Below are 12,145 nucleotides of genomic sequence, written 5' to 3'. Positions count from 1 at the left end.
AGCATGTCCCAAGAAACAGAGAGCCTCATGTCCCCAGCCCTGGTGTCATATCTGGTAAGTGAAATTGAGAGGAGAAATAATAATCATAGATCATAAATGATAAGAAATAGAGATAATACATTATTTCACTTTTGCTATTTTGCATATCTTGACAGGGAAACCTTTAAAACTTTATAGTTTCTATCACAACTGTTTCTTCTCAAAATTCATCTTCCAAAAAATTCTCTTTCAAGATAAATTTCCGTAAGTTAAAAACCAGATTACCCCACAATAAACTTTTCAGATAGTTTTCAAGTTTACAGTGACAAAATACACATTTTAAGTAACACCATCACAGTTGAGGGTAAAATTCAAGGGAGAAATTCATCCATTTAAAAAGTAATTAATTGAATGCATCGTTAATACTTTTGTATTGAAAATGGTAAAAATCTTCTTGTTATGTTGCAGCAAAGCTGCTGTTTACTGAGGAAACAATATGGAATTATAGTGATGATCAATGGCAGCCAGACTTTCAAGTGTCATGCCTGCCTGAGAAAATCCAATGGAGTGGGAAAGAAATCCAAGGAGAAAGATCTGCAAAGTGGAATTCAAAGATAGACCTTGAGGAAGAACGGCTGGGAGGAGAAAAGGCCAGTGGGTGGCTTAGGGTACCTGAGAGAATTTATGGTCAATTAGGAGAATATTTTGGAGTTGCAGGTAAAGGAGGCTCCTGGAATGGGAAAAAAAAAAACATCAAGAGGCAAAGCAGGGAGGAAAAGGAGCTGGTGAATGTGAAGGACAATGACAGGACAAGCAGGAACAGTGAAAAATACACTTCGGCTGGTCATTAAAAGGTTTCTAATGAGAGAGAAACAAGGTGTTTTCAAACGCAGTACCTAAGGCAGAGTATCCCTGGTCTGCTAAAACTATAAAGCTGTGAACAAGGTGAAGCTATGTACTGTGTGAAAAAACTAGCAGCTAGACTTTGTGACTCAGGAACTTCTCTGCAATGTCATGTTCCCATCAACAAAAATCACATTAGAAGAAATGAAAGTGCTCTGTGGAGTAGCTCCAATTACTGCTTATCACCTATTCTTCCTTACCATGTTCTCGGCTCCTTTCACAGCCTGTTAAACCCAACTTTTTGCCTTTCTGGAAATGCCTGTCTTCTGACAGACCTGACTTGAAACAGCCAAACCACTCATATTAAATGAGTGAACAACTAAAAAGAAGTCAGATTTCTACTGTCATATTGTGTGGTTACAAGAATATGAGGACAGTCCAGTATACCACAATATTTAAAAGCTGATCTACTTACGACCATCCGCTGTCTTTGCCTCCAGGTGCACGAGATCAGGCTCTCTACCATTCCCCATCATAGACCTGTAAAAGACAGATTGAGATAAAGGTATTAAAAACAACATATACCATGAATGTCTGAGAAATTAGTTTCACAGGAGATCCTGTTTAAGTGAACATAAACTCATACTCACAAATAAGAACTGATAGCTTTGAAAGCATTTTGGAGTTTTCCCTAAAATAAAGTTGAATATTTTAAAGAAATTCTACCATGTTATCTAATCAATGCCATTGTACTTATGAGTTCTTTATCTGATCCCTTCACTTCTTTCCACATGGACACTTACCTGTTTCTGTTCCCGTTGACACCTGCCATTTTGATGTGTCTTCTGGTTTGGTCAGAAGGATGCACTTCAGTTCAGGGTGGGATACAGAAGACTTTAATAGATGAGATAATAGCATTGCCATCATACTAATTATAGCTGTTCCTTTATATTGGACATTTTATGCACATTTGCTTAATTGACACTCTTAATGATCAATGTTCCCTCATTAATTAAGAAGTTTTAAAAACTCATTTTATCCTGGGACATTTTATTACTTCGGATCTAATAAAAACGTGTTTCATTAATAAAAGAAATGTCACATTGACTCAGAAAATGACTGTTTGTTCACTCTGAATTAACAAGTAACAAATAGAGATAATGAGTATGACAAATAGGGGTTTATGGAACCCAGCTCTGCTTCCATTGTTAAGGTTCCCCTGGTCTGGCCTCATCAACTCCTTGGAAGAATCCAAATGGCCAGTGGTTTGACAGACAGTCTGAACTATGGAAATGCTTACTGCAAGAATGTACCAATCCCACTGTACAGCAGCCTCAGCAGCATCTCTGATAATCAGCCTTGTTTCTGGTCTTAGTCCTATAACTCAAGTCATAATCCCAGATTAAACCTAAGGGTTAAACAACAGTTTCTTGTTAGCTGCCTGACCTCCAAGTTAATAGAACCATGAGGGAAGATATGCATTCATTTCCAGTGATAGACAAATTAGATGTTCTGTTCAGAGCCTCATTATTTTTTAAGAAATCAGAAGTGAGATTCAAACAGTGATTTAGACCTTAATTCAGTTCCCACTGACTGCAATCAGAGGCACCTCCAGAGCTTAATCATCATGTGCATTAACTAATAACTATTATAAAAATGTTAACAATAACAAGGTTATCTGTGTCCTGATTAATCCTTAGCTTTGCTTGACAAAATCTGTAGCAATCCACCAACTAGAAAAGGTTTGGATTTTTTTGTTCTCCTTTTCTGGGAACTGAATTTTCAGAAAATACTCTAAGCCAGCATTGCTTTCACCTCTTCTCCATTTTTAATAAAGTTTATGGCAAGGTCTTATTCTCCTAAACATTCAACCTCCATTTAAAATCTCTGCTTCCTGACAATTGACACCAAGTGGGTGGTAAAGAAACACCTTCCTAGGGCATTTTTCTTATACCTGCCATCATCAGCAAGTTTAGAGCCAAAATGCTGGGCCTGCTGGTTACAATTCAGTTCAACATAGATAGATGCCAGTGACAAATAGGGCTAAAAAAAGGTAGAAGGACTAAGCTTACAATATGGCATATCTCCTCTTCAGACTTGTTTATTTAAGTGGGCTTTAAATACTGGGACTATTAAAATAGCCCACCTGGAACTGGGCTGAAGAACAGAAAACACAGTCCAGCTTTGTCAGTGCATTCCTCCTCCTGACCTCACACACCCCCATGGGGATGTAAACTCTGCAAAGAAACAAGGAATATATTCCATGAATTTGAGCACTTTGTCTCTTCAGAGACACACAACAATGGTATTTATCCAGCAAAGAACTTGTTGCCCTAGTTAAAGCATACGAGTCTACAGTTACGTGTTTTGTGATTTTCCTCCTCACAGTCCTATTCTGACCCCAAGAAAAACCTCTGTTGCATCTTCTCTAGCAAAGACAGCCAATTCAGAATGATATATCTCACTGATGGATGGGGTGTGATTGTCACTGTTACTTTCACTGCTGATATGAGCCATAATTTATATTAAAATCTTAGATGATTTAAGAGAACCATATAAAAATCAGGACTCATAAACCCCTGAAAGTTATAAGGCTACAGCTGTAGCTGTAGTCACCTGCATATTACTTTGTCTCACACTACAACAGCCAGTATTGGGACTGCAGAAGCTCCAGTTCAAGGCAGAATTAGGCCATCAGTTGTCCTAAGGATGTACAGAACAAGGATGGCTGAAACATGACTGGTGATAAACATTATTCATCTACTCAAAGGTTTCCTTTCCTTTGATATCTCCTAACACCTGCAACTTAGAAATGTGATGACAACGATGAAAACTTTTCTTCCATTTTAGGCAACAGTCCCAAAGCAGGTAACCCTAAAGACCTGAAATATGTTTATTATCTACCTTTAAAAACACAAATTACAGATAAACTATGAATTGTAATTAAAGGGGTAATTACAAGGGGATTGTAATTAAAGGTCCCGGGCAGCCTTCTCTTTGCCATTCCCTATTCTGAGCAAACTTTTGTTCATTATGTTGGCAGTTCTTTCTTCTCATCCATTTCTCAAATCCATTCTTCCCTTTCCGCATTCATTCTCAAAGACCAAACCCTCATATATCCACAAACTTTTCTTCTTGCCGCAGTCTATGTTTTCACTTTGTGGTAAAATGCCAGCATGCCCTTTGTCTGTCCCTTTAATCTCAGGCTTTTCGTAATACTCCCTGAAACTTCAGGGGATATCCTTGCAATACTTTCTGTTGAATGGTGCCTATTGTATTTTTGTGATTAACTTTTACTGTTTTGTTGCTATAATTGTCTGGACATTTTGAAAAATGAAAAAGATAGAAAAAAAAAGAAAAAAAATCTTTTGGGAAAATGAGGATTTAGAAAAGCTGAGAGGAGTGGAAGGCAATGACCTCACTGCCTTTACACTGGAGATGCTTACATTTTGAAAAATGTAGGACCCCCGCAGTCCTATTACAAAGTTGCTTCCTAAAATTTTAATCATCATCAAGCCTGCTAAGTAGTCATCTACACTTGAGAGCCTCACAAATCGATATCACTGGCTGCAGTGCAGTAATTGCTCTGAATGCAGATTCTATATCCACCGTGAGAAGCAGCAAAGGGAAAAGACCCCAAATCATCCTCTGGTTAAGAACTAGACTGAGTTAAACAAAAGCAGCCTGGCACTGCCCATTGCACAGTAAATGCTAGTTGGCATATTTCTGTAGTGACCAACCCCTTGCCATCTTCTCTGTCTGAAACATTTCTAAAACCTTGGCTTCCTTGGCCTGTCAGCTCTTCTGAGCCAAGAAAATTCAATAGAGACCCTGTTATCCTGGAGTTTCCACCTCTTCTATCTTTTTTCACTTCCAGGGACAAAAGCAATTGTTTATGGATGCTGGGAACTGATGAGGCTTGTAAGGCAGTCAGACCACTTAGAACTGCAAAAAGGCATCATTGTGAAGAAAGCAAAAGTTTCCATTTGGTGCACCTAATTTCAAACTACCATTTTTTCCTAAACAAAGAACTTGAAACACCACACAATAAGGACTGCATCTCAAGGGTTTGTGCATTCTGGAAAGTAGCTTTGGGTGCTTTTGGTTTTGGATAATTGACTTCAGACACAGTCAAACCATATCTGGGACTATATGCACAAGAAACTTTATGGCAGTCTTTCCATATGTATTCCTTGTATCATACATGCTCACAGCAGCCAAGATCAAAGATCTTTTAAGTCAGGCAATAAAAGACATTGTTATTTTACATAATCTTCAATGCAAATGGCCCAGAATGAAAGGCTGGAAGAATAGAAATGCTACTGTGTCCTTTTCACAGACAGAACCAGTGCGAATGTCCTTCATTGTTTACATGAGGACAGAGACATTATGCAGCTTTCCCATGTCTCAGAAGAAATGAGCAAGTGCAGAATTAGGACTCCTATAACTATACCTCACCTTCTTTGGGGGATAAACAGGTATGACTTGTTCATGCAGCAAAGGACAGCTGATAAATGACAAATAACAGCATGCCTCTTCTAACGTGGATGGAATGAGACCCATACAGTTCTGGCCATTTTGAACTTATCAAAACTGACTCAGAGTAGCTCAGAAGTGGCTACAATGCAATACCAAACAGAAAACTGACACATTGCTTGGAAAATCCAGCCTGACTAGTCATTATTTAAAATGTTCATTTGCCTCTGTTGCATTCTGCAGATGACTTTGTTCTTAACATGTTACTTATTTTGAGATGTCTCCTGACCTTCAGCATTCCTTTTTCCCAGTCCCAATTTAAGCACATCCCTATTTCCACATATACTGCATGACACAGAAAGACTAACTAGCTGCAACAAGACAGGTGGAGGAGAATGTACTCTTAGAGATCCTTATGCCAAAGTTGTCCTATGAACATAAATATTCTAACAAGCTTTATCCTGTCACAATAGAGCTATAAAGTTGCTCTGTTCAGCACATGATAATGGTTTTGTAATTCAATTATTGGTAGAATTTGCCTTTGGGGATTTATCTTCCTTTAGCCTCAGCATCCATGCGAATCCCTTATCGTAAATCTTGCCAATGCAAAACCAGCTCCCCCACCGCCTCTGGGAGATATCATGTTAAAAAACAGACAGCTTATTTCAACTTAGTGAATGGCAGGTTTATGTTTTTAAGGACAGAATGAAAACAACAGTGGATGACGCTCATGGAGTCCCCGGTAGCATCAACTTTTTGGTCCCACTGATGCTTCTGTAACACTTTAAATCCTAATTGCCATTCATAAAAATAGTAACATGTAGCACTGAACAGGGAGCTTTTTGTCCAAAGATACAAAAGCACTTGACAATCGACCTTTAAGTAACCTTCCCTGCATGCTACTGATTTGTTCAAGACCTATGGAAAAGTACGAGACAAGGAGACCAAGTTAGAAACAGGGGCTGAGGAAAATTTTTGTTCTCAGCTTTATGGATAAACTTCACTGATTAGTCAAGAGCACAGGGACCTCATTGATTTGACCAAGATCACACAGTTGCTGTGTGGCAGAGACAAAAATAGAGCTTGAGAGTCCTCCAGGCTCTTTTTCTTTTACTACTATATTGACTCCATGAGGACTTTGCAGATACTCTCTGCTCCTTTTTTGCTTGCAGAGATCAGTGAATCTGTCCCAGGAAGCTTAGTGTGGGAGGTAATTCTTGTGGTTTCTTTAGTTCAGTCCCTATTATGTGAAATTTCACAGATTTTACTATTCCTACTTTAAGGACTTCTTTCTAGCTTTAACTTAACCACATTCTCCAGACATGTTTTAAAAACAAAGGACCAGATTCCAGATAGGCATAAATCAGCACTTCATTTCTTCATATTTGGCTAATAAATCTGCCCTGATATTAATTTAATTATATTTTCCCTGCTACATCTCTGCTCTATTCTTTCCCACATTGTCCAGTCAGATGCAATCAGACACCATTTTGCGCAATTCAGCTGGCAGCCACTGGGCCAAATCCATCCTATGGTATGCTTTACTCAGTTTGTCACCTTTTCTCTAGAACTGACAGAAAATAGCAGTTAAGTGACTAAAGCCTAATTTCTCCTAGTTGTGCCACCTCACAGCACTGACAGAAAAACAGGTGGTTGTTGCTGCTAACACTAGAATAGATGAGCAGGTAAACGGGGGTAGTGGTGTCATTTCCAGGCCATGGGGAGTCCCTTCTACTCTCACCATCCCTTTTTACAGCCCTAGAGCACAATTATCCACAGGCTTCCACACCATGCTGTGTATACACCCCACAGCTTTGAGGACAGTAGCAAACCAAGCCCTCTCCTCTGCTGCAGTAACACCACAGCTTTCTGTGGGAAGCTCCAGAGAGGCAACTTGGCTAAATCTCTGAAATAGATGGATGTGAATTCTCAGGGAGGTAGCTATCTATTGTTCATAACATTGGGTGGGAGGAATGTCTTAAAATAACAATCTAAATTAAGTGGATAAAATTCAGTTACTAGGATTAGATCCTGATTTTAAGATAGCCCTCCTGTCCTATATCTCTTTTTCTCATCTTGCAGGAAACTTAAGACTACAATTTGGCTTGAAGGGAGAGAATGAAGAAGGTACCCCCTAGTTATACCCTCTGAACTCAGCTCCCTGATATCATAAACCAAACCTACGTGACTTACAGCTTCTCTGCTGGTACAGCCTAATAGGATCACAATTTCCCACTGTGTTAAGACACATCTTGTAGTGCTGTGGCCCTGAGTCAGGAAGCTCTGGAGGAAGCCAGCAAGTCATTTAGAGCAAGAGTGCAAAGTCAACTCTGGTAACACAGTGTGCTACTCATTAAACCTACAACACAACACAGCAGTGAAACAAACATTCCTGACACAGATCTAGATGAATCCACAGGTAGCTTAACTGTGAAACTGCTTCACCTTCTCAAGGTCTGTCCTTTATAGGTGCATACAGAGAAATCAGCTGCTTACCCCAATGCCCTTTGGAGACTGACAGGTTCCAGGTCCTGCAGAGCACTGCAGGCTACTGAGTAGCACCCAAATCAAGATTCTGAACCTCGTATATGGATGTTTGCCTACTTCTGCAGAACTTTAACGAGGGAAAGTGGATGATGGAGAGAAGCTGAAGCTCGTGGGAGCCTGTACGCATTTATAAAGTATCTCTGGATGATTTTTTTAAGATAAATCTGCTGAACTGGGAAAACCAAAACACATCAACCTACACATCAATCAGACTGGGGCTCCTTGGTCTCAAAAAGCTTTTTCAGGTGTATATACCTATTCTCCCTATTCAGAACTGGAGGACGAGACTCTAGGGGAAGAAAGAGGGCAGTCAGGTAAACAGTCAGGATTCTGCTCAGTTCTGACTTTTTAGAAGAACATTCTAATTATTATTTTACACCCATCTCTAGAGTCCCCATGACACGCAAAAAGGGCTGAGAACCCTTTTTCACTCACATTGTGGAACTCTGCCAGACTAGGGATTTGGGACTGAGAAGTTATACTTTGCTCTGATGAATCCTACTTTGATTATGAGTTACAAGGTCTCTCAAGAAACTGCTGGGACCAGAGGATCTGGTTATTTTAGACTCAGTGGACCAGAGGGTTACCAATTGCTGCTGTGTGACTTCATAATTCTCTCAATCTTATCCAGAGAAGAAATCATGTATTTTGGATCTCAGTTTCTTAAGAACTAATCCTTATCATAAATCCAGAGTCTAACTGAGCTTTTAACAACAAGAGAAAGAGAATGCTGCATGTCTTTTTTCTGTCCTTGCTAATCCACATGGGGCTGGGGAGTTTGTAACTCTGGAAGCCAGACAGGAACAAAATCCTCATTCCCAAGATAAATCTGGGAGATTTCATTTGTATCACAAAGAAAGAGCTACAGATAGACCTTCAGTCTGACTTTCTCTCAAAGCCAAACTGGAAACAAATGTTTGGTGTTCAATGCAGGGAAATAAAAAAAAAAGAAAACTAAGGAAAATTTTCTATGTATTTCCATTTCTGGGTTGCCAAGTAACCTGAGGATAAAAAAGCACTGAAGTGTTGAAGCAGAAGGGCAGCCCTACAACTCTTGCTATTCCCCATCAGTTGGTTGCTTAATTCAGATGTCCTGAAAAGTGACATGGGTTCCTCTAGCATGTGCCCATATCCACCATATTTAAGCTGTGAAATACATAAATTTTTAATTAAATTTCTGGTACACTTCAACTCATAGAATATGGTTTGTGCGCTAGATCAAGTGGATGATTTTCTGGAGAGATTGTCACAATGCACTTTGATTGGCATCTTTCCCACCAGCCTCCAGCAGTTGCCCTGCAGTGATTAAAAGGTCTTGTTCAGCCATACACAGCATCATTTGTAAACAGCCTAGATACTGTGCCATTTAAATTGTTTCAGCCCACCTGGGTGGGTGTGCAAATCTCACCAAGCCAAGATCTGACAAAAACACTGGGACTGTTTTCCCAGTTCGCTCCAACTGCTTGAATATAATGAAGTTTTTAACAGGGTTGTGACACCTTTTCTCCTTAATTTTCAGCTCTTTCAGCTGCTCCAATGAACACAGTCAGAGCTTTTAAAATATAGTCTCCAGCCTCCTCTAGAAAAGATATATACTCTATAATTATACTGTGAAGATTAACTTCCTTTCCCACTACTCATATAAGAAACACAAATATAGCCCTATCTACTCATCTGTCCTCCCAGTTGCTTACCAGTTTTTTTCCCCTTCAGTATGTGTGCATATCTTTGTATTATTTGAGGGGAAAGGTTGGTTGGTTGCTTCTTTTACAATATTTGTCTCCATTTGCTTCTCCTTCTTATCCTCAGAAAAACACAAGATGGAGTGGAGACCTAGAAACAGCTCTTATCAAACTGACACATGTTTAATTTCTTCAGGGAATCATTAACATCATGAAGTCATGACCCTACTGGAAATCATAAATGGTTTAGGTTGGAAGGGACCTTAAAGATCATCTAGTTCCCAATCTCCTGCCATGGGCAGGGACACCTTCCACAAAAGAGGTTGCTCAAAACCCCATCCAACCTGGCCTTGAACCCTTCTAGGGATGGGGCAGCCACAGCTTCTCTGCAAAACCTGTGCCAGGGCCTCACCACCCTCACAGTAAAAAATTTCTTCTCAATATCTATTCTAAATCCACCCTTTTCCAGTTTGAAGCCATTACCCCTTTCCTTATCACTCCATGTCCTTGTCAAAAATCCCCCTCCAGCTCTCTTGTAGCCCCTTTAGGTACTAGAAGAGGCCCTAAGGTCTCCCCAGAGCCTTCTCTTCTCTGGGCTGAACAACCCCAACTCTCTCAGAGTGTTTTCAAAGGAAAGGTGCTACAGCTCTCTGATCTTGAAGTATGGAGTTGTATTTCTTTTGTATTTCTCCCACTTGCTGGGCTGTGTGCAATACCCAAATAAGTAAAAAAATAAAATCAATACCATTGTATAGATAATGATTATAACTTGATGATATAATTTACTAGCTGGGCTTCTGTACTGTTCATTTTATGTTAGTTTTAAAGACACTTTTATTATTCGGTTTTATTTCTTCCCTCTCCCCCTCAAGTTTTTCAAGATTGGGTTTTGATTAGAATTAAAAAGTAAAATGTTTCATTTTGATTTAAAAAAATTATGTTTTCCAGATATTTTAATGAGATTTTCAACCTTATATTCTAATTTTTTTTACAGACAGCTCCAATTGTGATACTTTGACTTACTGACTTTCAGAAAATAATTTCTGGTGGAAGGCATGACTTGATCTGAGGACTAGAATAAAAACCTGTCTTTTAATGAGCAATGAATGTCTGCATATATATTTTGGCCATATTGAACTATATGCACTTTGACCAGGTTTTTTGCAACCACTGGTCATGGATATTTGGATTTGCAAGTCACAAGTATCATTAGTGAACTTTGACTAGATGACTGGGCCACTTTAAAAAAAGAAGAAAAATGCAATGTAATTCCCAACATAACTGATGGGCCAATTGTGTTCACATTTGTATTCACTACAAATCAGCATCTTCACCAGTAAAATTCCATCATAGGAATGTACATCAAAAATGACCAAGTGTCACAAAAATAAACTCAGAAGTATTTAGATAAAGCATTTATCCAACTTTTTTAAACTAGGATCTACTGCATTCTCTTCCCCTAATGTCAACTACATCAGTAAACACTGTGCTATCAGCAATAATCCATGTTACATTAACTTGCTGTTCCTGTATTACCCTGATGAAGTATTTATCACTTAGAATATTTCTTCCTAGTAATTAGCGTATTTTCATAGAGCACAGTTCCAGAATTACCAAGTACCTTGATAACTTTCATGTATTTTTCTGTCACAGTACATTTAACAGCAAAATCTCAAGAAGCTGCCATAGAAATTATAAAAAACATGAAAACTGTTGATACAGTGCAGAACTGCCATGCCTCGGGGTTGTATGCAGTGTGGATTCTTTCATGTCTCCATCTGACACATAACGTGGTTGACTCTCTGAGTGGATTACATTTTCCTCAGTATACCACTTTCACATGCTTAGATTATGCAAACAGATATGTGATGGTACCCAAATTATAGCAATTATTAGAGATGTCTGTTTTATAGTAGTCCATCATTAAAGCCTGCCCAGCACAAATGTGTCTTCACAACCTTTTAATGAATTAGAAAATTACAGATTCCCTTTTTCTACATGTGTTTTATTTTGTTGTTTGGTGGTATTTTTAAGACAAGAAAACTCCAGTACTTTAATTTTAATGGTTTGAGTTCATCCGTTCATCTCTCACCTTATATCTACCTCCACAAAGTGACATTACATTTCTTTCATCACAAGTGTGGATGTCAGGCACCACTTGGAGCTGCAGGTGGAAGAGTGAAAAGGGAGAACAGAAGAGCTCTGAATAAACAAATATTCTATTTCCATGTTAATGACTCCTCTTAATGAGAGGATGCAAGAATACAAAATACATATTAGTTACAAGGAGCTGAATTGTGTCCACACAGAGTGTTTTCTCAGAGTTATGTAGTAGGCATTATCAGATTGCTTCAGTGTTTTCCTTCACGGGGTTAAATTTCTCTGGGGTAGCAGTAGAAGGCAGTGTTTCATGGAGCAGCCGAAAAATAAGCAAATAAAGAAGAAAATTCTCCTGGAAATATATATAAGAAATGCAGCTGTAAAAGACACTAAAAATTCTCTGACAGCATTTGCAGGTAGAGCCTTCTCAACACTAAAACTAGGAAGCCCAGTGGTGTTTATTCACAAGACTTAGAGTGACCCACAAACTATTTACAAGGCAATATGAGAAACTAAAA

The 12,145-nt window shown here is 38.9% G+C and overlaps 1 protein-coding gene across 4 annotated transcripts in view; it reads right to left on the bottom strand.

Moving 5' to 3' along the window:
• Positions 1-12,145, bottom strand: part of SORCS1 (sortilin related VPS10 domain containing receptor 1) — a 264,539-nt gene that overhangs the window by 77,029 nt on the left and 175,365 nt on the right. For all 4 annotated transcript variants that reach the window (XM_051800441.1, XM_051800444.1, XM_051800443.1 and 1 more), the window contains one exon: positions 1,298-1,362. In XM_051800441.1, coding sequence (XP_051656401.1) covers positions 1,298-1,362 — 65 coding nt within the window. The remainder of the gene's footprint in view (positions 1-1,297; positions 1,363-12,145) is intronic.

The sequence above is a fragment of the Manacus candei genome, unplaced genomic scaffold (assembly GCF_025592945.1).
Source record: "Manacus candei isolate 608988 ecotype Guabito, Panama unplaced genomic scaffold, ASM2559294v1 h1tg000050l, whole genome shotgun sequence".
NCBI classification, from domain to species: domain Eukaryota; kingdom Metazoa; phylum Chordata; class Aves; order Passeriformes; family Pipridae; genus Manacus; species Manacus candei.
The sequence above is the reverse complement of the archived record's forward strand: the minus strand, read 5'-3'. Positions and strand labels throughout refer to the sequence as shown.